Here is a 24,600-nt window from a genome sequence, read left to right on the forward strand (position 1 = left end):
GCGTAAAAATATCCGTTGGCCGAAGTAGGATGGAACCCCTTCTACGTTTGGTCTTTATATTATCCGATTATATTTTATACATAAAGAAGAGAGGTCGGCGGGAATTATTATTAATAATAAATTAGGTTAGTTAATATTATTAAACGCTTTCCCGGCCGATAAGATAATTAAGGTAGAAGTTTTTTAGTGTTATAGTAATATTAGCGGTATTTGTAGACTCGAAGATTTTTTTAATTATTTTAAATTAATTTTTAGTAATGAGAATAAGAAAAAATTAGCCTTAACCCGCTTACATATTATACGATAGAGAGAAAATTACTTTTTATTAGATTAATTTTTTATATTTAAAGAGAATTTTACGAAAGTTAGAGGCTTTATTTGGGAAGATAATTCTAAATTAGTTTAGTTAAAATCTTTTATATTTAACGCTCTCTATAATTAATTAATTTTAGTTTATATATTTAAGATTTACGATTTTGATATTAAGTAATTGAAAGATATTGTATAGAAGTTTAAAGTTAATAAGGTTTTTATAATATTAGGGGTAGTAGTAAAGGATATAGTAATTATTATTAAAATTTCCTTTTTCGGCGCAATTTTATTTTTATTTTTGAATATTTTAAAGATATAGATTGTAACATTATAATAAGTTATATTAAAATAAAGGGTAATTTTAATAATAAAAATATTAAATATATTAAATTGTTACGAACTTTAAGCGAAGGACACGAGCCAACCAAGCTACCGGTACACAGCAGCCACGTGAAGGCTGGGCAGTGTAACCATGATAGGGAAGGAAGGCTCATAGGCAGACATAGGCTCATGAAGGTAAGCCAGGCTCATAAAGGCGAGCCAGGCCCACAAAGATGAGCCAGCCCATAGTCAATGAGCCAGACAACTGTAACTAGAGGCACGAGAGTATAAGAGAATGACTAGAGAACTCAGATTGTCAGATAGTTCGACAGTAGTCAATAGACCATCGTCACCAGAGACACGTATAACGATACTTGTTGTGAACCCTTTGGCTTCACCGAACTGCACTTGATAGTCTTTACCTTCAGCTATCCCACTTAGGCAGATCAAGTCTGCCGTTCGTCACATAAATAGATCTTTTAGAATAAAAGAGATAAGTGTTATATTTTAGGTTTTTATTTTTATTATAGAATTAGTAGGTATATAGTCGGTAATTATATATATTATTTGGTATAACGTCCCTTTATTAGTATTACATTTATTAAGATTAAATTTAAAGTAGAATTTGTATTGGGAAATAGTAGTAAATATTCTTTTTTTGAAGAGTTGGAAAAAGAGTAGTTCCTTTATAAAATCGAATGAAGGAGTATTTTAGAATATTGAGTAAAGAAATGGGAATTGAGAGTCTTTTTGGGATTTATAGAGATAAATATTATTAAAATACTTATTATTATTAATAATAAAGATTATTTTTATGCCTTTATTAATAAAGGTTATTAGTATTATATTATAATTAGTAAAAATATTATTGAAAAGTTAAAATATGTTATTATATTTATATTTAAGAGATAAATATGAGGGATTTTATTAGAAATGGAAGGGGTGGAGATTAAAGGGATTATTTATTTGAGGGTAGATGTTTATAGGTATAAATTTATTATTTAAATTTATATGGTCCTTAAGTAAGAATTCCCTATTATTTGGAGAAATTATAATTAATTGTTATGAAGGTTTATTTTATCCTTTATAAATATAGATTCTCGTATAAAATGGCCGGTTATTGGGTCCCGTATTTAGGATGTTCTTTAAAGAGTTTTTTTTTAAAAGCTAAGGAGTTTAAAGAAGTAGTATATTATTTAGTAATCACGTTTGTAGCTATAATAAATAGGATTAGGAAAAAGAGTGGCCGGTAAGTTGCGGAGTTAGTGATATTTATAGTAAATTTGCAAAATATTAAGAAGGCTTTTAAATTTAAAGTTGGTATAATAAATAAGGAGTTGCGAAAAATAATCTTTATAAAAATGTACAATTATTTATTTATTTGGAAGTAAGAAGAGGTTGATAAGATTAATTCCCACCGTTTAAATATTAATTATAAAATTGAATTTAAGAAAGATAAAAATAGTAAGGAGCCGCTTTTTTTTTTACAGTTATTTTTATAATATATTACGAAAGGAATTTTTAATATTAAAAAAAAACCTTTAGAGATTCTTTTCATAAAGGTTTTATTTATATTAATCATTTAATTATTATTACGCTGTTTCTTTTTATTAGGATATTAGGAGGAGGTCTTCGGTTTTATTACAATTATAGAATTCTTAATACTATTATTAAAGTAGATTAATATTTATTACTTTTAATTAAAAACATATTTAGAATTATTATTAAAGCGAAATAATTTATTAAAATAGATATTATATAAGCGTTCTATAAAATTTATATAGCCGAAGAAGAGGAAGGGAAAACGGTATTTCGAATTCGATATAGGTTATTTAAGTAGTTAATTATATTTTTCGGATTATTAGGAATACCAACTACATTTTAATAATATATTAATAGTATTTTGGTGAATTATTTCGATAATTTTACTTTAGTATATATAAACAATATATTAATTTTTTCGTTAAGTTCTAAAATAGATTGTTTAAATAAAATATACAAAATTATTAAATATATAATCATTATTAGGTTCTATTTAGATTTTAAGAAATACGAGTTCGTGGTAAAGAGTATTAAATATTTAAATAGACCCGGAGAAAATTAAAGCGATTATTAAATAGGAGGTACCTACGTTTTAAAAAGGGGTACGAAATTTCTTTAAATTTACTAATTATTATTAGATATTCATTAAAGATTTTTCTTTAGTTATAGGATTATTAATAGTTTTTATAAGTAAAGGGGTCCCTTTTAAATAGATTAAGTAGTACGATATAGTTTTTAAGAAATTAAAGGAGTTATTTATTGAAGCCCTTATTTTTATTTAGTAGGATCCCAATTTATTTATTTTTTTAGAGGTAGATTATAATATGTATAGTTTCAGTGGTATCTTTATTCAAGAGAAGGATAGGTAGAAAATAATAGTTATTTATTATTTTTAAAAGTTTATTTTCATTAAGCGCAATTATTCCATTTATAATAAAGAAATGCTTACGATTATTAGGTATATAGAGGAGTGGTTTGTGGAATTTAGGAGTTGTAAGAAGTTTGTTATTGTTATTAATTATTATAATTTCGAATATTTTATAGAGAGGTAGAAATTCTTTAAATAATAGGCGCAATAGGCCGAATTCTTTTTATAGCTTAATTTAGAGATTTTTTACTACTTAGGGAAGTTTGCCGTAGTTTTTAATACTTTATCCCGTCGGGATTAGGATTACTTTAACGAAGAGGATATAGAGTTAGGGAAATATAGTTAATTTTCTAATTTATTTTTAAAAATTATATTTGTATAGTCGCTTCTTTTATTATAGCAGGGAAGGGCGTAAAGGTATTTGAGAATTTAAATTTATAATAATTTTTCAAAAAAGTTTTTTAAGAAGACGAAGTTTATTAAGTTATTTATTAAATTATTATTAATAAAAATAGGACCTTTCTAATTTCTACGTAGGGTTTAAAGGTTTAATTCGGTAAATATATTATCAATCGGTTCGGTAAATTATATTATAGAGGTTATATTTGGATTTTAAGAGTTTTTACTATTATTAAGGTTATAGCCTTATATATATCTTTAGAAGATATTGAAAGGAACGTTTTTAATACTTGTATTATTTAAAAAGTATACGATTTAAAAATCTTTAGGCACTTTAGAAGAGAAAGTATTATTTATATTATAAATAGAGATTTTTATTGGCCGTTAATAGGTATTTATATCTGTCGGTTTTTAATTAACTACGATATTTATAGTAAAGTAAAATATTGGAGAAATTAAAAAAGAGGGTTATTAAAGCTTCTTCTTATTTTAAATTAGTTCTTTAAAAATATTTAGATGGACTTTATTATTGATTTCCCCCTTGTAGGAGGTTGCGTTAATTTCTTCGTTATTAAAGATAGGTTTAGTAAATTAGGGATTTTAGAATTAATATTTATTATAGAGGTAGAAGTAGTAGCAGAAGTTTTCTTTAGATATTTTATATAATATTATAGGTAGTTGTAGTTTATTATTAATAATAAGGGTATTAATTGGATTAGCCGATTTTGGAAGTATTTTTTATTATTTATTAGGTATTAATTAGTTTTCAAATATTGTTTTTTACTTTTAAACCGACGGTAGCCCCGAAAGAATAAATTAGAAGGTGTAGGCCTTTTTGAAAGTTTTTATTAATTATGCTTAAAATGATTAGGATTATTAGTATGTTTCTATTCTTTACTATTTACGGCTATTATTTATAGTCCTTAGTAGCTTTAGTAATTCTTTTAATAGAAGCAGATTTTAAGAACTCGTAGGTTAGAATTAAGGATTTTGTTATAATATTATAATAAATTACGGATTTATATTAAGCGATTATAGTAGTTTTTGTATAAGAGTAGGAGCGTTTTATTAATTGTAAAAAGTAATTAGTTGAAGTTTTTAAGGTGGGAGATAAGGTTTGGTTAAATTTTAAGAATTTTACTATAGCCTACCCTAAGAAGAAGTTCGATTAGATCTATACGAAATATATGGTATTTAGAATTTTTAACCCTTTTATAGTAGAGTTTTCCGAATTTTTTTTAAAGGTCTTTAATTAAATTTTATATAGATTTATTTAAGAGGGTTCGTGATAATTCTTTATTAGGTTAAATTATTATTAATTTTTAATTACTAATTATTATAGGAGATAGGGAGAAAGAGTGTCTTGTAAATAAAATTTTCCATTATACGATCAAGAAAGGTCGTAGAATAATTTTAATTAATTAAATTAGTTAAGAATAATAATTTTAAGAGTTATTAGAAGAATTTGTTAATATAGTGGCCTTGGACTATTTCGAAGCAAAATATAGCCTAATTAATATTAATAATGGATTAGTTGAATAGTTTAGTACGGAGTATACGAAGTAATAGAGATAATAATAAAGGAAGAAAAAAAAAGGGTAGTAAATATCAATTTTAAATTCTTTTAATTCTTTTTCAATATTTTACGCTTCCAGTTATTCTTAATTTTTATAATTTCTAATTATTTTTCGAACGATTTAAAGCGGGCTATTAGTTTTATTAAAGTAGGTTCTTTAGAGGGCAGGGCGGGGGTTAGGGGAATAGTTGGGGTAGTAGGAGCGGTAGGGGTTAACGGAATAGCAGCGGCGTTACTAGGGGCCGAAAGGAAGTAATTATATTTTTATTTAAAAGTTTCAATTAATCGAAATTTATTTTACTAAAGTAAATAAAATAAAAGGAATTTATCAAGAAATAGCGTTATTTTTATATAGTTCGGCGGTATAACATTGGATAGTTATAGTTTTATAAATATACCCAAAGGCTTTTATTTTTATTTTATTAAAAGTCACCGCTTCTCAAATTATAGTAAATTTTTTAATTAAAGACGAAGCTCAGCTATATTATTTATTATTGTTATAATAGATTATATACGCCCGGTTTCTAGGCTTAGTATAGTGTTTGCGCAGGATATTTAAATATAAAATATATAGGATTTCGGAGAGGTTATAATTTAGTTAAAGAATAAATAAAATTAATAACGATTTTTTGAAGTAGGAATAATAAGGAGGATTTATTAGTAAGTATTTAGATTTAATAAATTTAGGCTTTTTAAGGGTAATAATAGGGTTTTTAATACGTTTATAATAGGCGGCCGCCTCTTAGGAGGGGGATTAGGAATTATATAATAATAGCGAAGACGGGGCTTCGTTTTTAGATGGTTAAAATAGAAATAAGAACGGTTCGGACGAAATTAGGCGAAGTATTTATTTGAGTTAGGAAGGGTAGGTGAGGAATTTGTTAAGGGATAGTAATATTTATTTTAGTAATTTAAACGATAATTAGAAAGAAAAGAAGAAAGGAAAGAGAAAGGAGAAAGAAGTAAGGGGAAGGGTTTTTGTATATAATTCTAGAGGTGTGTGTGTGCGTGCGCTATTGCTTGCTACCTACTACTTTCGTTGGTTGAAATAGAAGGAGTAAATATATAGAGAGGTAGGAGGAGGGAGGAGGGGGGTAATATTATAGGGTTAAGGCCTAGGTTATAGTATTTTAATTATCGATTAGAGCTATTATGAGGCGCCGTGGTTATATTTATATAGCCTCTATTAAAACTTTGTATTTCCGGTAGAGCCGCCTCTTAAATAGAACTTTTTTTCTTTATAGAACCTTAATTAAGCTATACGACTAGCACTTGTGTTAATTGTGCTGTCCCCATTATATTCTTACTTTATTACCTTTACATATAAATACTAATTATACCTCACAAGTATCGAAATAACCCCTTAATAATTAGTATTAATAATAACTACTTTAATAAGATTAAACCGTACTAATAATAACAACGATAATTCTATTACTATCCCTCGCGCTAATAGTAAATAGGTACGTCGATATATAGAGAAGGGAAACTTCTATAACGTTCGAATAAAATCGATAGCGTAAGTAAAAAAGGCATTACAAATACGGGCAAATATAAACGAGGTCTTTTAGTTATTCTATAAGACTATTACGAAATATAAATTAAGAGGGATAATATCTAGAATAGTAATAAATTTAATTTTAGAGTTAGTATATTAAATAAAACCTATTTCGTATAAATTTATACTAAAATAACCGAAGTGTAATCTATTAATCCTAACTAAAAAATCCTTATTACTATTCTTAAAACTATCTCTACTTCTAATCGTACTATACTACCCTTCGTTTTACTCCCCGGCGTTAATATTACATACAAGTATATTAATAATTCCCTTAACAATAGGACAATCCTCGCCGCATCCGTACGAAAGTATATAAATAACTAATATACGCTAAATTAATTCAAATACTAAGAGGAGCATTTACAACCTATTAATAAGGAAGAGAGGCGAATTTTAATATTAAATAATATAGTAATTACTATACTATCGAATTTTACGAATAATATAAGCGAAATAATATTACCCTATTTCTTTTACTTCCTTATTCTACCTACTTCCTTTAACCTCTCGATATTAGGATATTTTAGATCTATAAACATTTTTATTAGGTAGATATATGTAAGAAGTTCGCCTTCAATAACGTAAACTATAATAAATTAAATTTTCTTAATAACCTTAAGTAAGTTCGTAAGAAGGTGTCACAAGATTGCCTATAACTGTGCTTGGCACATGCACGGCTCCTACTATAGGTAGTTGAGCCTCGTGCCGTACTATTGCCGCTATTAGCCAATAGTATATTACGTACATATATACGTCCGCTAGTCCCAGCTCTAAGTATAGCCTTCGTACTTTATCCTATATCGCTAAATTTACGTATACTTCTCTTCTCCTCTCTTCGTATAATTACGTATATTTAATCTACTCCCTACTATTTGCTTTACTCTGTAATAGTTAATTACACCTTTCTATTACGCTGCGAATATATGTTATTATTATTACCGCTATTATTAAAAATCTCTAACGTACTCGCAATCTAATGCACTATAATAAATTAATTAGTCATACCGTAATATTAAATTAAGTAATTGTATTATAATACTTTCGAACGCTTATAAAGTAGAACTCTTTTTGTCTTTTATTAAATATTGCTATATAATAGTACCCTATTATTTAAATGATTAATATCTTTTATTATTAATATAGATATTACGATTTCTATAATTAGTTCTATTATTGATCCTACTTACGAATAATTCTTCGATAATATTATTAAGGCCCTTAACGGTAATTAAGAACTAAATAATTTAATTAAAGAGGACCTTTTTAATATTATTTTATAATTAATTAATTACCCTGCCTTCTCCTATATTATTACCGCCCTCGTACGCTTAATTAACGAAAATGTAATTAAAGTTGATTTATTTACTACTATAGTAGAAAATACGTTAATTATTATTAAAAAGTAATGTATTGCGTAAAATATTATAATTGCTAATCTTTTTAATATAATTAATATTTTAAATAGTAAAGTTATTATTTTTAAAAAGTATTTTATAAATATTTAAAATAATTTAACCGACTTTAATTCTATTTTCTTTACCGCTAATAAAATTTCAACCAAATTTAAAAAGGACATTACTACTTAAATTAAAGCCTTTAAGGACGCCCTCCGTACGAAAATTAATTTACCCGAAATTATCCCCATACTTAAGAATAACGAAGAAGAAAATAATATATTTACCCTTATTCTTAAATTACGTATTAATAAGGATCCCGAAGTTTTTACCGGCGAGGGTAATATAATTATTAAACGTATTAAATCTTACTATATTTAGCATATAAAGATCGAATTCTATTAATTTTAAGATGCTGAGTACTTTAATTAACATAAGCGTTATAAAATTATTTAAATTTTATAATATTTAGGTAGTCCTGTATTTTACGTTCTATTGCCCTAGGTTATATTAATATTAATGGTGGTTGATAAAAATAAATAAGTATAGAAGATTAGCGAATTTTTATTCGCTTACTTTGATATTAAATATAATTATATAAATTTTACCTTCGAATTCTATTGCGATTTTGAAAATTTGAAAATAATCAAGGGTTAAAATAATTCGATTTCGAACATAAATTTATTACCCTTATTGACCGTTATAATTTAAATAATACTATAAAAACCTATTATTTAAAAATAAAGGTTACTGACTAAGTTTATAACGTTATTGCGTACTAGTAAGAGACTCCCGCTCTTAACGATTATAATAAGTAGTTTACTATATATTGTAAGTTCGCTACTAACTTCGAAGAGTGTAATTAGTATAATAAAATTATTATATTTTATAAGAATAATAATTCCGGTAATTCTAGCTCCAGTTCTAGTAATAGTGATTCCGCCTCCGCCTCCGGATATACTATTAATTAAAATAGTAACGCTATAAATTTTAATACTATATTTGCCCTCGATATTTCTCTAGCTTGTATAATTAATAAAATTATTATTAATTACTACGTATAGAATAATCTATATAAATACTACGTTAAACTGGGTTATTAGGCGATTAATTATTATAATAGTATTAATACTAGTATTTTTAGGTTGGAGAGAGACTGTAATTACTATAATAACTATTATAGTAGTAGTAACGGAAGTAATAATAATTAATCCGTTATAGGCTAAACCGGCTATAGTAATGGCGTTCGTATTAATACTATAGGTATTAGAGAGGCTATTCCCGCCGCTCCTACTACTATAACCGCTCCGCCTATCGCCCTAATTCCCTCCGCCGCCGGCGAATATAGCGCGGGAAATACGTAACCTCCCTATTAAATTATACGGAGAAGCTATTATTTATTATAGTAATAAAAAAGGAGCATATAAATTTAATAAATTTAGAAATTATTTAATTAAAGAATTTAATTTTAAATCATTATAATAATAATTTCATCTTATTTTCTACTTATATTATTTACAGATTACGTAATTAAAGGAATAAATATACTATTTTAATCGACAATAGGTATTTAATATTCGCTTTTATTAATTATAATTTTACTATTTATTATATTATACTATTATTAAAGCTTCCTAAGCTAAAGGCTTTATATTTAGCCGACAGCGTCCCTAAGGATTTTATTATTTACTATTACGAAATCTAATTTTAAATTGGCTATTATATAGAAATAATTGTAATATTAACGTAAAATTTAATAGTAGATTACCTGGTAATTTTAAATATACTATAGTTCACATTTTATAACCCCTTAATATTTTAATTAAATAGATTAATTACTTTTAAGAAAATATATATTAGACATTGCTTACCCGTAAATTTATTTATTTCCTTTCGTCAAATACCTAAAGCTTAGGATAATAATTATACGAAACGTTATGAAGTTTTAAATTAAATTATTACCCCGCCTTTATCCTTAATAATAGAAGATAATACTGAAGAATCTTTATAACCCGAAAATAGAATAATATTCTATTTATAGGAGATGAATATACCCTTATAATTAAACTTTAACCCTAGAACCGCTAGCCGTCTATTACCCATTTAATAAATGAGATGTGCTATAAAATAATGTTTCGTACCGCTAGAAGTCTATTAAATACGTTCTAATATACTGTTAATTACAAACCCCGCCTCTAAAATGAAACTTGCAATTTACTATTTTATTACTAGTTAATAGAAATTTAATATAGGCTACTGTATATATATTCGCCGTATTTATTATTCGAACGATTTAATCATTTTAATAGATATTAAAGATTTAATAGTAGTTAATTTTAATTGGCTTTACGAAATTTATAAATTACGAATATTCTATATATTATACGCCGAAATTATAGATATTGTAGAGGAAGTTAAGGCGGAAAAGAAAGTCTGGGCTAAAGAAGTAGAGGGAAACGTCTTAAAATTTAAAGAGTAAAGAAATAATAGAAGGGTTATCGAATGAAGGGTAAGGATAAGAATAAGAAATTTATTAATTAAAGAAATAATATAGGAAATTATAAATAGTAAGGGTATTAAATATAAGAGGTTATTAGGTAAATATTTCTACTTTTAAATTAATGTCTACGCGGGTGGAGGATCTAAAGTTACTATTCGAGTTATTAGAATTATTAATAAAATTTACTTAAATAGTAAGTTAAATAAAGATTTCGAACGTTGTAAGGAAGCTATTAAAATTGTTAGGATTATTGAGGAAAACGCTGCTAAATTCTATAAAAAAGCCGATAAGCCCCCTAAAATTAACGAATAAATTAAAGAAAATTTTCTTAAATAATATTAGAAATATATGAACGTTTGTAAATTTAAGAAAGTTATAATTACCCCCCCTCACCGCTCTTATAACGTTAAAATCGAATTAAAATTAAGCGAATAAGTGCCCTATTTAAAGTTAAAACTTTTTAACCTTAACGAATTAAACATAATTAAAAAATAAATCGACGACAATTTTAAAATCGGATTTATCCACCTATTCTAATTAGAGGCCGCTTTTTAAATTTTATTCTCAAAGAAACCGGGCGGCGGAATAAGAATTTTCGTAAATATAAAAGTATTAATAATATTATATTTAAGAGCTAATACCCCTTCTTTTTAATTAAAGAGACTTTTAACGTTATTTATAAGGCTAAAATCTTTATTAAATTAGATATTATCGCCGCTTTTAACCGTATCTACGTAGTAGAAGGGTATAAATAGTTAATTATTTTTATTACTCGTTTCGAGCTCTTTAAATCCTTAATATACCCTTTCGGGCTATAAAGAATTTTAAATACCTTTTAAAATTACGTTAATGATATCCTATACGATATATTAAATATATATGCGACTACTTATTTCGATAATATCCTAATCTTTTTTAATAACGAGGAGGACTATAAGCAATATATAAACGACGTTCTCGAACGCTTAGCCAAGGCTAACCTATAAATAAATATTAATAAATACGAACTCTATATTAAAAAATTGAATATTTAGGATCAAATATTATATTTAGAAATATTAAAATAAATTTAAAGAAGGTTAAAACTATCGCCGACTAATAGCCCCCTACTTTTAAAAAATTCTTAAAAAGCTTCCTAGGCTTTACTAATTTCTATTAGTATTTTATTAAAGAATTTTCAACTATAACTATATTATTATACAATTTTACGAAATAAAATATCGAATAGGTATAGACTTTAATTTAGTAATCCGCTTTCAAAATATTGAAAGCTACTTTTAGTAGCGGACCTACTTTATATATATACGATTAATCTAAAAAAAATAATTGTAGAAATAAACGCTTCCAATTAAATATTAGGCAATACCTTCTTTTAATATAGGGACGACGGAATATTCTACCCTATAATTTATTTCTTATTAAAGTATACCGCCTAATAATATAATTATAATATTTTTAATAAGGAATTGCTAGCCATTATTAAAGCTTTAGAGGAATAGAGGCTAAATTTAGAGGTCGTTTAATAGCTATTTAATATCGTTATAGATTATAAGAATTTAAAGATTTTTACTACGAATAAATACTTAACCCTTTACTATATACGCTAATTATAATTTTTATTCTATTTTAATTTTTTAATCCGCTATACCCCAGATTCGAAGAATCTTCGCCCCGATACTTTGAGTAGGAAGCCCGAGGATATACTTTTAAATATAAAGGATTATTATTTAAAAATTAAAAACCGCAAATTAATCGACCCCGTTCGTTTTGAAAACGGTTATTTTAAATTATCGGCTATAAGTATTAATAATTTAAATTTCAATAAAGAAGTTTTCTTTCTAACCTTAAACGCCCTAAATGAATTAAATAAATTTACGGACAATATTATTAAAAAAAGCTATACTTAATTTTTAGTAATATAGGAGGTAATAATTTATTTGCAGGACCCGAACCGTTTTAAATAGTGCCCTTATATTAAAAAAAAGTTGAAAGTAGCATTCGTAGAATATTTAATAATAAAAAATAAAATATATTATAAGAGGAAAATATTTATTAACCCCGACGATATAATTATTTATTTATAATTGATTTATTATACGTATTTATTTTTAATGGCGGGCTACCCGGGTAAAAATAAAACCTAAATATAAATAAACGAATATTAGTATTAGTCCAATATAGCGGAGGCTATTAGGGCTTACTATAAGGGTTATTTAATTTATTTAAAAATTAAAATATTGTGGAAAACTAAAGTAGGCTACTTTAAGTTAATGCTAGCCTCTTTCATACCCTAGACCGATATTTCGGTCGATTATATTTCCCTACTCCCTGAAAATCTATATTTAAATTAGAAATTTAAATATATTACTATTGTAATAAATTAATTAATTAAAATTTTATTATTATACCGTTACCGAGACTATAGAAGTTAAAAAAATTATTTTATTATTTTATTAAACGGGTATATACCCTTTATGACCTCCTTAATATTATAGTATCCGATAGAAGCTCTTAATTTATATTATTATTCTAGTCTACGATTTATAAAAGATTAGTAATTAAGAAGCTACTTAATTCCGTTTTTTACTCTTAAACGAATGCCCAAATAGAGTATATCAACGCGGAAATAAAATAATATTTACAAATTTTCGTAAATTAGGTATAAACGGACTAAGCTAAGTCATTATTACTAACGGAATTCGCCGGTAATAATATAGTTTTAGAAATTATAGGAATTACTCTATTTTTTACTACCTATAAATTTTACCCGTATATAAATATCGAACTTTCTTCAATTACCCCCTTATAATTTTCGTTTACTTAATAAAAAGAATATTTAAAAGTTAACGAATTAATAGTTTGCTTTAAAATTATTTAGGATTATATATGTACTTCGATAAAGAAGGTATAAAACTGTTACGAAGCTAATATTAACGAAAAATAATTCGATACGCCAAAATACCAGCCTAAGGACTTAATTATACTAAATATAACTAATTTAATTAATTGGCGCCCTTATAATAAACTATACCCTCGCTAGGGGAGCCCTTTCAAAACCGAATAAATATATTCCTATAATATTAAATTTATTTTACTCACTAATATAAAATACTCCCTAATCTTCTATACCTTTATAATTAAATTATATAGGGAAGGTTTATCCGGTTAAACTACTATTTAAGAGGATATACGAATTAATAAAGGTAGGGTTATAATTAGAATTAATAATTATAAAGAAATAATAAAATAGGAATTCGATAAATTTCCAAATTATAAATAGAAGGGAAATAATTACTATTAATTCTATATAATAATATAAATTTATTATAACTTTACTAAAGAATTAATTACTAACGTAATTAATGTAATGAAGGCTATTATAACCTTCTATAATAATTACCCCAAAGCGCTGATTCCGTTAAGAATTTAAAAATAATTAAAGATTATAACTATATTATAAAAGTAAACCCTAGCCCTAATACTACGAATTCTAACGCCCTACGTACCCCGAATACCCCGAATTATATTATTAATTCCACCCTTAATATTACCGACCCTAACCCTAGCCCCAAAACGCTCTAAGCGTATTACTAATTTAAAAGAATATATCAACGCCACCGTTGCAAATATTACAACCGAACAGTAAGTAGCCCCGCCCCTAAAGCTAGGCCTAACGGTCGAAACAATCCCCTATAAGCTAAAAGTACTATTTATAAAGGATATAAAGAAGTTAGATAAAGTTTTCAATAATATCTTTAAAGAATTGTCGGAAATATAATAAAGAAAGAGGCTCCCTACGAAGAATATAGAGGATATGCTAGAGGCGGGGACCTATTAATAAAATAATAATAATTAAATAATAGAAGAGCTTAGGGATATAAGGAGGATCCGGGAATTTGAAAGCGGAAGATCTTATTTATAAGTAAAGGAGTTTAAAGATAAGGATTGAAAGATAATCTATTATTTCATATATATATAGATTTTAAAACTATAGAACTTCTTTTATAGGGAGGAAATATTACAAAATTACCTATAACTATACTTAACATATATACGGCTCCTACCATAAGTAATTAAGCCTCGTGCCGTACTATTACTGCTATTAGCTAATAGCATATTACGTATATATATACGTACGCTGGTCCCGGCTCTAGGCATAGCCTTCGTACTTTGCCCTATATCACTAGACCTGCGTATACTTCTCTTCTCCTCTCCTCGTACAACTACGCATATCCAATCTACCCCCTACTACTCGCCTTGCCCCGTGATAGAAGGTATTCAAACCAATTAATATACATTTTATTTAGAAACGTACCGGCTTAGCTCCCTTCAACCCTAATTTAATCATATCAAACCTTCGTAATCCGTTAACCTCATTAATAAACAACGAATTTATTAAAGAAAAGCGAGGGTATATAATTCGTCTCGCTAAATAGGGATTTATCGACTTTAGTATAGAAAAAGAACGAATATAATTTCGTATATTAAGGAAACTATTTACCAATGTACTAAATAATCCCCCTGTTGTATATAACCCCTATATAATAAGGGAATTCCCTATTTTACCAGAGCTATTTATACCTAAGTAGAAAGACCGCTCTTAAAGAGAATAGAACAATATAATTATATTAATTCTTAACCTCCTCTCTATTAAAAAGTATAATAAATATATTAATTAACGGCTTTCGTTTATAATTAAGGGAGATTACCCAATATTATTAACGGTTTTATACGTATTTGCCCAGTGAAATAAGGCTAGTAATGCACTTAGTTAATTAATTATAAAGGAGGTTAAATTAAAGCGTAAGTATAAAGATAAAGTAGTTAAAGAGGTACTACGTAAATTTTATACTACTAACCGTCTATTAGGCTGTAATAATATAATTATTATTAGTGATAGTAAATTATATACGGCTATAAATGAGTATTAACGTATTACCCTCACTAAGAAAGAAAATGACTGTATTTATATTCAAAAACTTCAATGAAAATAGAGTATATTAAGTAAATAGGTCAATAGCTTTATTATAATTTGAAAAATATAATTAACAAGCGAGAGGTTATAGTTACGTGTTATTAAAATACTAAGGAAGGAGATTTAAATATATACTATTCTATATAGAATTTAATTATTTAATAAATTATAGCTTATTAATTAATACCGTAAGAAGAGGGTAAACTGCTGGCGCTACTTTTAAGTAGAATAGTAAAAGGCTATAAATAATAAAGTAAAAAGGTTAAGGGGTAAACGTACTATAAAGGTCATAACCCTACCCATTTATTAATAACTTTCTAATAATCCCCCCAAATTATATACTCTATAAGTATTTAGTAAAGTAAGAAAGAAAATTACAAATAATACTATTACTACCTAATTAACTAATAAAAATACTAGTATAATACTAATTGCTAAAGAGGAACTACTAAAAACAAAGGTTATTAAAAATAAAGAATATATTAATCTACAAGATAATTTAAATTAGTAATACTTTAACAACAAACGGTATACCCAAATAAACAAAGAGGATAAGGAATATAAGGAATATAAAAATAAGGCTATTTCTAACAATGACGACGACGACGAGGGGGGGGAGGAGGATAATAATAACGATATAGAGGGATATAGGGATTCTAATTACGAGGAGGTTAATATACTACAGCAATAAGGGTATATAAAATAATCCATGTCATTAGACTCATACGTGTGCAAAATAACAATAATTTTACGTGTTGATGTATATGCTGGTCATGTCAGCGATTTTGCATGCGACTAAGAAATATGGATATATTATTATAAAAAACTATTGGCTCCGGGCGGAAGACTTCTATTTGTATGGGAAACGTTAGTAAGTGGATGTACCCCGCTCGGTATGAATCGCTGGTCGTGTACGAATCGCTGGCCCTGACTAGGGGGTTTCCCGCTAGTCAGCCGCCGATTTTGTAGGCCTGACGAGTATCTCTATCTACCTCTGCGTAGCATTATTGATAAGATTTCTTCCATGGACCTTCTCTGACCATTCGAAGTTTCTGCCGTGTTGCTTCCGTCACGAACTCCCACCTGCTCATTCACCTTAATCACCTCGGACACTTGGACAAACCACTAGACTTGCGGTTCATCATCACTACCAGAAAGAATCAAGAGAGGGGAATAGATCAACATATAACCACGGCAAAACGCACAGCTCCAAGGAGAAGGATTCCGGTGAAGATCTATCTATACCTCCAAGTCTGAAGCCTCACGTCGTGTTCCCATCCAGTTTCAAGTTGCAGATGATCGGGTAGGTATGTAGTTACTGTGCGTAGATTAACATGGTCAATTTAAGTGTTCACATACGATCCGATTCTTGCAATACTCCGCAAGCATGTGAAAAGAAATCACCGCGCGGAGCACTATGGCGAAGAACCCCGTACTGTATATCAAATAGTTCATTCTTCAAATGGGTTTAGCATCAACAACAACACACATCACTTGGAAATGAGAGCTCCAGAAAAGATCCAAGAGAAAGCACGTCGCTTGATTTTCGGGGTATGTCCACTAGCTGACACAAACTCACAAAACTAACTAGCGGTACTCACTCCATCTTCCTGTACCGGTAACAAATCCAGGACAGCCGACGCCTTCCTCTTCGACACCGTTGATGGGAAGATTATTAGCGGCATCATAGACTCGATGGTCGCTGTCGCTCCAGACATAAGCTTTGATTTGTGAGAGGCAGTAATCCTCGGCAGCTTGCTCAACCTTGGCCACATCGTGGAACTCCGCGCAGCATGTCCGCGTCCAAGTCCCAACATGACAAGCTTTACAGACCAGGCCGTCCACATTCCGCACAGGTCTTCTGGCCAAGCGCCAACCCACAAAAAACATGCTCCCACAACTCGTCGATCTCAACCATCGAAAGAACATACACCCAGACTTCTATCTGGATCAGGGCCTCCAATTCCCCTCGTACCATCCTCCCGAGGAGCAACCGGCTCTCCGTCCCTTCCCGCCTCTTCCTCGAGTCGCTGAACAGGATCATCCAGTAGTCGTCGTCCGTCTTTTCCTCTTCCACCCAGCGCTTCCATTTCCATTTCTGCTTAGCCATGGAAAGAACCTGGAGAAGCCCAGCCACCGTTGCTCCCGAGGAGCAACCGGCTCTACTCTTCCATCGGGTACTTGGCGCTCTGGCTGCCGTCTGGGTAAGTGAGGTGCTTCCTTGTTCTTGGATGCGGCTGTTGATGCCTTTTGCTTGGGGGCCGGTTTGTCGAGAACAGTACCCTTGACATCCAAAGGAGGGAACTGCTTCGCGGCATTGGTGTTGGTCGGTGTTTTGGTGATGTTTATGTTGAATATTGAATCGACCTGGTGGAGGACGAAAGCCTTGCGTGTCTGGGTCGAAGACGAGTATATATTGACTGTCTGCTGTAGTGCGGACGCTATTGTATTGATATTTGTCTCCGTTATCATCGATCGTCGTCGGGAGCCGTGAGGGTGTTCTCCTGCGGGTGGTGGAGAGAATCAGATTCTCTTCAAGCGTGAAGATGATCGTCGTGTAGAAGCAAAACTCTGGTGACTGCACATCGGGTACATGTCTCCAGATGTCGGTCAGCGGTCCGTCATGATCGTTATGCTCCAAAATCTGCCGGACCCTCGCCTTCTCTCTGAAGACGAGTTGCTCGATCAAGAGTTTTGATCGGTCGAATCCTTGGGCGACTTTCCGCTAGTCAGCGGCGACTAGTAGCCCAGACGAGAATAATAATCAACGCTCATTTCATCTGACGCAACATAAATAAATTGTTCGTCAGTCATGAATCGGAGCCGAGCTTCTTCAGATGTCCTCTTCCATCTCGTCCCATCCCCGTACCTATCGTCCTCCTCTACATCTCCTTACTACCTGCTTGGTTGGGCCCAAGGTAAAGTAGCCTCTCGTTGGAACCGCCTCCTCCACGTCTGATAAATGTTCTGTTAGAACATCGAATGTGTTATTGCCGCCGTGCCAGCGCCGCTCTTGCATCGACTGTCCGTTTAAATGCCTAGCCCATCCCCAAAGTCGGGCTATCACTAGTTCAACCTGTCCCGTCCCCGTTTCGTCCGTCATACTCTCCTTTAAGAAGTTCTGGTCAATTTTGTACCTAGCACGCGGGGTAAAATGAAATTGGACTTGGTAGTTCCGATATCCAAAGTCATGGTGCTGGCAAGTCGGCTTAAACGGGAAGCCCCAAGGGCTGTCCGGCACGGCGGTACACCCGTCCGATGACCAGTCCCACTCGAGCACTCCGCGCGAGGACGTCTCGGCCGGAGGGACTAACAATATAGCCAATAAGGTTGGAGGTGGGCTTAAATTTATTGTAGCCAACACCCAGGCGAGCGAGAGTGTGTACGGAGACCAGGGAGAAATCAAGCTCAGGGGTAATGAGGAAGGACCCCGGTCTGGTAAGGGTTGCTTGTCTTCCATTACCAACATCTATACTTGCCCGGAAGTTCGCGTGACCTAGGCTATTTGTGTCGCTGCCGGAAAATTCGTCATGGATAGGCCACAGAAAAGTCGGGGATAGGTTTCCCACGGTCAAATTTCTGGATGTCTCCTAAGACTACCCGGTAGAGATGGACAAGTTGAGACTCACCAAAGGTCGTGACCACGTTGTTGAGTTGCTGCAACTCATCGAGAATCTCGCCCGCAGACCGCGATTGGCACGGGAACGCCGCTTCGTTCGACATCGTTATCGTTTTGTTTTCGTAACAATGTGGTGTATTAGGTGTTGGTAGGGTAACGGGTGAAGAGAACGGGTGAAGAGTCTGAGATCGAATCAGAATTGGCTCCGTATGAAGACGAACCGTCTGCATCCTCCCCCTCCCTTCACGCCGCCCCACCGGCTATTATCCGCTTGTTGTTCATGTTTCTTACAACCGGTAGAATGACGCAACGTATTCTAGCCCTTCAATTCAGGGACTAGAAGAGGGGTCCCGGCGGGGGGTTGGAGTTTATGTACTCCAAGAGGGCCTCGCAGCCTCGCTCGTTTAGCAGGGCGGCTGCGGCGGAGAATGTCGCTGCAGCCGAAGCTGCCGACGTGGACGACGTTGTCGTTGTCGCCCTGATCAGCGTACTGGCGCAGCGCAAGCTCCTTCTGGAACTCCCGACCGACCTGGCCGTACATGGCAACCAGCTGCTTGCACGCACCGACGAGCGCCTCGCGAGGAGTGAAAGCTGTTGAAGAGGGCGATGTCGTGTTCAGTGGCCCGGTTTAGGATTGCTGGATTGTTCGAGGGGCTTTTTTCGAGCCTCCACAAGTTCAACTCAATGAGGTTGTGTACGCCGGTGCTCTTGTTTCTTTGCGGTGTTGGCTTCACATAGTAGGGTACATCCCACTCGTCCAGCTCAGGATCAGAATCCCCCCACTTCGTAACCGAGTCCTCGGGTACGGTCTCGTCGAGGCGAACGTTTTCGAAAACGGATTCGTCTGATGGAACCGTCCGTTTGGATGCGGATCATGGCTTCCGGCACATTAGGATGGGCAACTGTGTGGTGTTAGTTTCTGTTTATTATTGTGGTGGTTGTGGTTGTAGTTGTGAGGAGGGGTTGTGAGGGCGAGAGGGAGGTGAGGGAGAGTGAGATGGGCTGAAGGGGAGGTAAAAACGTACTCCTATATCCGGCCATAAGAACGTGAGACGCCTACTTCAGGTGCTCAGCAAGGAGGTGTGGTCCTCCTTAAGGATCTTGAAGTCGGTGTTGGACATTCCTTTCATCAGTGTCAGCCTCACGTCACCACACTTTAATTTTCGTCACTTCATCCTCATAATATCACGTACCGGTGAAGACTTTTTGGGACTCTTCTGCGGTCTCTGAGGGAACTTGCGGCGGCAGCATCATGGCAGCCTCCAGCGAGGTACTCATTGGCACTTCAACGGAAGGGCGGACATCCGGAGCAGCAGCGGTCCCTTGGGTGGCCTGTCCCCAGGGACGGGAAGGGGACTTCGGCGATGATGGCTGGAACTCAACAACTACCACGTTAGCGGACTCGGAGGCCGCCGGCGATCCATAGGCCCGTTCGGCCGCTTGCCTTCGGAGAACTTCCGCGACGCTCTTTGTTGGCGAGGGTGCGTTGGAACGGGTGTTGCGGGCAATTGAATCAGTGAGGATCTCCCCGGGCGACGGTGGCCACCTCAATCTTCTTCTCCCCATCCTGGAGAAGGAAGAGCTTCTCCTCTTCGTTTGTGTCCTGGTCGGTCTGGAGCATCTCGGTCTGGGGCATCTGGGAATTTCCGTGTCTCTTGGATCTTGGTACGGCCTGAAAATTCGTATGCGAATAAATTCCATTTCGTCGAGTTGTCGATCGAACGGTGTGTAGTGCCTGCCTGCGCCTGACCCATATCTCCCGAGGGCGTAGAGTGGAATGGCGTGTGTGTTCGTGTTGTCAGACATCTTTGGGAGCAGATACTCGTCAGGTCGTCGAAGTTGGCGGTGGATGTGGTTGCGGAGTCGGATGAGCTGGTGGACGTGCTGGTGCTCGCCGTCGAAAGCGTCGGGCGAGGCCCGTTTTCGCCAGTGGTAGTTTGTCCAAAACCCCTTTCCGTGGGGCGGGCCTGGTGCCCGTTTTGACCGTTCTCAATACGGACCATAGTGCTGGTGTTGATTTGGACGAAAAATTGACCGTGATTAGGTATAGTTGATGCTTTCGCTTCCATGGCGACGGCGGGGTATGGGGGTTTGACCACCCCCTTGCAGTTGACACTGCTGACCTCAGGAGCTGGTGTCAATAGGCCATTTAAGACCTGCGTCTGCCCGAGAGCGGGAGCGGGAGGTATGTAGTCGGGGAAGGCTCGTCGTAGATTGTTTCAACGTTGGTGATATAGTGAACACCACGTTGGCTGTTGCTTGAGCTCGTAGGCTCGGGAGCAAGGGGGCCAGGTAGACGGCGCTGAGCCCGGAGAGACCGAGGAAGAGGGAGGCACGGTAGGGGATGGACTCAGCGCGGGACTCTGAGGAGGACTCTGAGGGGGGCATTGTGGCGGTTTTTCTTTTCCGGATAGCTTTTCTTTGGATAGTAGGAGAAGAAGATTGTAACTGGATTGTTCTGAGTCGGCTGGGGGGAATGCGGCTAACGTGAACGGAAAAGTAGCCATGCGATGAAGGACGGGCTCATGAAAGTCTGGAATGTGCAACTGTCCTCTTGATTGCGACGTTTGATGCCGCCAATTCCTGATGAGCCGCTGCACATATCTCTCCGGATAGCCAGGCAATTCATCACTGCGAAACATCGGAGGTTGGAAGGTAGAAACCTGGAAGTCCACCCCTAGTTGCTCCAATTGGGCCTGCAGGGTTTGCAAAGTTCCACGGGGGCAATAGCCATCGTAAGTAGCGTTGTCCGTCGCATCTTCCTCGTCATCCTCGCGATCACACACCACCGAGAGCAGCTTCAAATCGGCCTGATCGTTGGCGGGATTACCGTCGATAATTATTTGAGAGACGACCAATGCTGCCGTCGTTGGACGACGACAATGATTTTGTGTTGACAGTGCTAGCGTCGTTGGACGACGACGACAGGGAAGAAACCAACAAGAATACTCACCTGCGCTGGTGGTATGCCAGCTCACGGATTCCTTTGAAGGAGCCAAATGAGACATAGTGTCCGCTGTGAAGAGAGTCACCCAAAGAATCTGCCAGCCACAAAGAGAGGGATGGCGACAGAAATCACTTGCATCAAGACGCCAAAGTTGAAGACCCAAGAGGATATGATGAGACCCCATCGCCGACCTATCTTATCCGCCAGCAAGGGAGAAGCCAAAGCACCGACAAAGGTACCAGTCGAAAGGATAGAGACGATAAGGGAAGATTGCGAGGGGCTAATGGTCAATTTCCCATTGACATCCGTATAGCCAGTGGAGAAATGTTGCTTCCAGTATTTCATGGCAATGACGCCGTTGATATGCTGCCGGTGTCATAGCCAAAAAGAAGACCTCCTCTTCCTCCTCAAGAAGGATATCAGGCCCGAGTGATGCCGCCTCGGTGGGGGCGAAGAAAGGCACTAGCTCCACGAAGAGAGCGGGCTCGAAGAACATCTCCGGCCCGTGTGAGAACTCGTCCTCGTGTGCGTCGTAGGGAGTGGGAACCGAGGGGAGGGTGGAAGTAGAGGAGAATGCAAGGCAAAATCTCTTGAATGTAGAAGAGCAAGAGGAGGTGGACGGAGAAGAGGAATGCGAACGTCAGGAAGAGGACAGTAATATATTGGACGAAGAGGTTGAAGGCTGGCTCCATTCTGCCAGGCCAGCAACCTCTCCTCCAGGCCAGTCACAGCTATACCTCCTTCAAACGGAGAGCTACCACTCCGTGACAGGCCCGGAGTCATGTCCCAGACGAGCCAACTTGCAACTTGGAGCTTGGTAGATGGCCTTTTGGAAAAGACCGCACTCCTCTGGCGAGAAAGGACTGTCTTTGGACTGATGAAGTGCTCACATTGCCACATGGCCCCCAGGACCGGTCTGATCGTTGATAGAATTGTGGCCGCCTCCGGGCGCCGGTGCCGGTGCCGGTGCCGGTGACGATGACTGTGTCGGGAAGCGGGAAGGAGAGGGACTCGGTGCCCGACTCCTGCGTCTTCTGGCCGCCATGTCCGCTGCGACCTCCTCTCTTCGGTAAAATGGACTAGCGTGTCCCGACCAAGAGCCCGGAAAACTTGCCCACTGTGACACAGCGGCTACTACCAAAGATATCCTAGCAACGGCTGAGGAATTCTGGAACTCGAAAACAACTACGTCAGAGGACTCGGAGGCCGCTGGCGATCCATAGGCACGAGCCCACTTTAGGAAGCGTTAACCTCCTCATAGAACTTCTCAACAGTAGGGAGGACTTCATCTGCAAGTCATAAACAATTTCGTTAGCATCAAATTTAATGAGAACAAACCAAATAAGAGGTTATACGTACTAATGGCAACATCACTCCCGCACTTCTCCAACACGCACGCCGTGCCGGCTTGGACGATAGCCGACGCGTTGTCCGCCGTGCACCAGTACTTATAGTCGTCCTGGGAGCACCGTCATCTCAATGTCTCCGACGGTCACCTTCGGGGTCGTACCCCGAGTCCGAATCCTGGGAGGAGGGAGACAAGGGTTGAGGGAGTGATGGTGTGACTATGTCAACAACCGCGACTCATGGATGCCCATGATCGAATTCCTCGACGACCAGCACGAGTCCTACATGCTCCAGGAGCAACAACCCCGCCGTGGAAAAAAGAAAATGTGCAAGATGGATGAAGAGAGGCTCTTACGTTGCTCATGTTGGCTTGCTCGAGATGCTCCTCTGGTAGCGTATGCACAATCACCGCGACCTCCTCTTGTAGTAGGTTCGGTGGTACTGAGTACACGTTTGAATTGTTCGTTGACGGGAAATTTAAGGGAGAGGTGCCTGATCAGTTTCCCCTTTTCTGGATCCTGCACAGGCGTTTCGGAAAGCCCGCTTGATCATGTTGGCAGCAGAGGTGATGGGTCTGTCAGTGACGTTGTTGGAAACGTCGACATGGAGCGTCGTCAGATTTGGTAACAGTGAACTCGACCTCTTCCACCGCGGTCAAGGTGGATGATCTAGTGATGGTTCTTATTAAGAGACTGCCACTCGTCGAATGTATAGTAGGTTGCGCGGGCCTTCGAGTTGTTGGTCTTGTGAGCGTTGGGGCACCGAAGGTAAAGAGACTTTGCCCGATTAGCAGGGCACGGTAAACGAGGAGGTAGAACATCGGCCGAAGATGGTCGAGCGAGGATGGCACTTTTGATCGTTGATCAAAACAACCTGGCCGTTTCAAGCAAGATGGAGGTGCCTCTAAGGGTATCTTCACGGACTCAGGCATACTTTGTTCCAGAGGGATGGTATTCCAACGGAACGGCCTGGTCACCATCAATGACTTTCTTGTGCGTCCGGGATTGCCGGCAGCCATAGTCCATGTCAAGATTATCAAAATCCGGAACGATTGACCGGATGGGTGGCAGTGTTGAGCGTGGCAGCTCCCACCAAGCATTGAGAGACCAGAGTCTCGCAACAACAGCAACAAAGCTGCTGAGTCTTCAGTGTGTCGGTGTTTGAGTTGAATAAAAATAGAGGAGGCTCATGGAGCCGGCCGAATGAATCGGCCATAACACGGGTGATTCTGCAAAATCA

General features: G+C 35.3%; 7 protein-coding genes across 7 annotated transcripts; 1 reads left to right on the forward strand and 6 right to left on the reverse strand.

Moving 5' to 3' along the window:
* Positions 1-6,753: 6,753 nt before the first annotated feature.
* B0H65DRAFT_415432 (uncharacterized protein) lies at positions 6,754-6,903 on the forward strand (the record flags this gene model as incomplete). The annotated part of the gene is made up of 1 exon (XM_062823985.1): positions 6,754-6,903. A coding segment is annotated over one exon (150 nt), but the record flags the coding sequence as incomplete, so codon positions are not given.
* A 9,965-nt stretch (positions 6,904-16,868) lies between these two features.
* On the reverse strand, positions 16,869-17,477 carry B0H65DRAFT_449120 (uncharacterized protein). The gene has a single exon (XM_062825937.1). The coding sequence runs from the start codon at positions 17,375-17,377 to the stop codon at positions 17,036-17,038; it is 342 nt and encodes a 113-aa protein (XP_062686018.1). The 5' UTR covers positions 17,378-17,477; the 3' UTR covers positions 16,869-17,035.
* B0H65DRAFT_19732 (uncharacterized protein) lies at positions 17,393-18,119 on the reverse strand. Its single transcript, XM_062821738.1, has one exon. The coding sequence runs from the start codon at positions 17,918-17,920 to the stop codon at positions 17,489-17,491; it is 432 nt and encodes a 143-aa protein (XP_062686019.1). The 5' UTR covers positions 17,921-18,119; the 3' UTR covers positions 17,393-17,488.
* A 538-nt stretch (positions 18,120-18,657) lies between these two features.
* B0H65DRAFT_416293 (uncharacterized protein) lies at positions 18,658-18,927 on the reverse strand (the record flags this gene model as incomplete). The annotated part of the gene is made up of 1 exon (XM_062824033.1): positions 18,658-18,927. A coding segment is annotated over one exon (270 nt), but the record flags the coding sequence as incomplete, so codon positions are not given.
* A 456-nt stretch (positions 18,928-19,383) lies between these two features.
* B0H65DRAFT_584417 (uncharacterized protein) lies at positions 19,384-21,455 on the reverse strand (the record flags this gene model as incomplete). The annotated part of the gene is made up of 5 exons (XM_062830895.1): positions 19,384-19,658; positions 19,922-19,969; positions 20,261-20,534; positions 20,605-20,703; positions 21,315-21,455. 5 exons carry the CDS (start codon positions 21,453-21,455, stop codon positions 19,384-19,386), a joined length of 837 nt encoding a protein of 278 aa, XP_062686021.1.
* Positions 21,456-22,095: 640 nt separating this feature from the next.
* Positions 22,096-22,359, reverse strand: B0H65DRAFT_417982 (uncharacterized protein; the record flags this gene model as incomplete). The annotated part of the gene is made up of 1 exon (XM_062824120.1): positions 22,096-22,359. One exon carries the CDS (start codon positions 22,357-22,359, stop codon positions 22,096-22,098), a length of 264 nt encoding a protein of 87 aa, XP_062686022.1.
* An 891-nt stretch (positions 22,360-23,250) lies between these two features.
* On the reverse strand, positions 23,251-23,725 carry B0H65DRAFT_543952 (uncharacterized protein; the record flags this gene model as incomplete). Its single annotated transcript, XM_062829258.1, has 3 exons — positions 23,251-23,303; positions 23,374-23,473; positions 23,717-23,725. 3 exons carry the CDS (start codon positions 23,723-23,725, stop codon positions 23,251-23,253), a joined length of 162 nt encoding a protein of 53 aa, XP_062686023.1.
* Between the last annotated feature and the right edge of the window lie 875 nt (positions 23,726-24,600).

Source organism: Neurospora tetraspora (assembly GCF_033439725.1).
Source record: "Neurospora tetraspora strain CBS 560.94 chromosome Unknown B0H65scaffold_1, whole genome shotgun sequence".
Taxonomy (NCBI): Eukaryota; Fungi; Ascomycota; class Sordariomycetes; order Sordariales; family Sordariaceae; genus Neurospora; species Neurospora tetraspora.

Bases quoted from the DNA above. Each gene is read 5' to 3' on its own strand.
- B0H65DRAFT_449120 (XM_062825937.1), bottom strand. From the start codon at position 17,377: ATGTTCTTTCGATGGTTGAGATCGACGAGTTGTGGGAGCATGTTTTTT.
- B0H65DRAFT_19732 (XM_062821738.1), bottom strand. From the start codon at position 17,920: ATGATAACGGAGACAAATATCAATACAATAGCGTCCGCACTACAGCAG.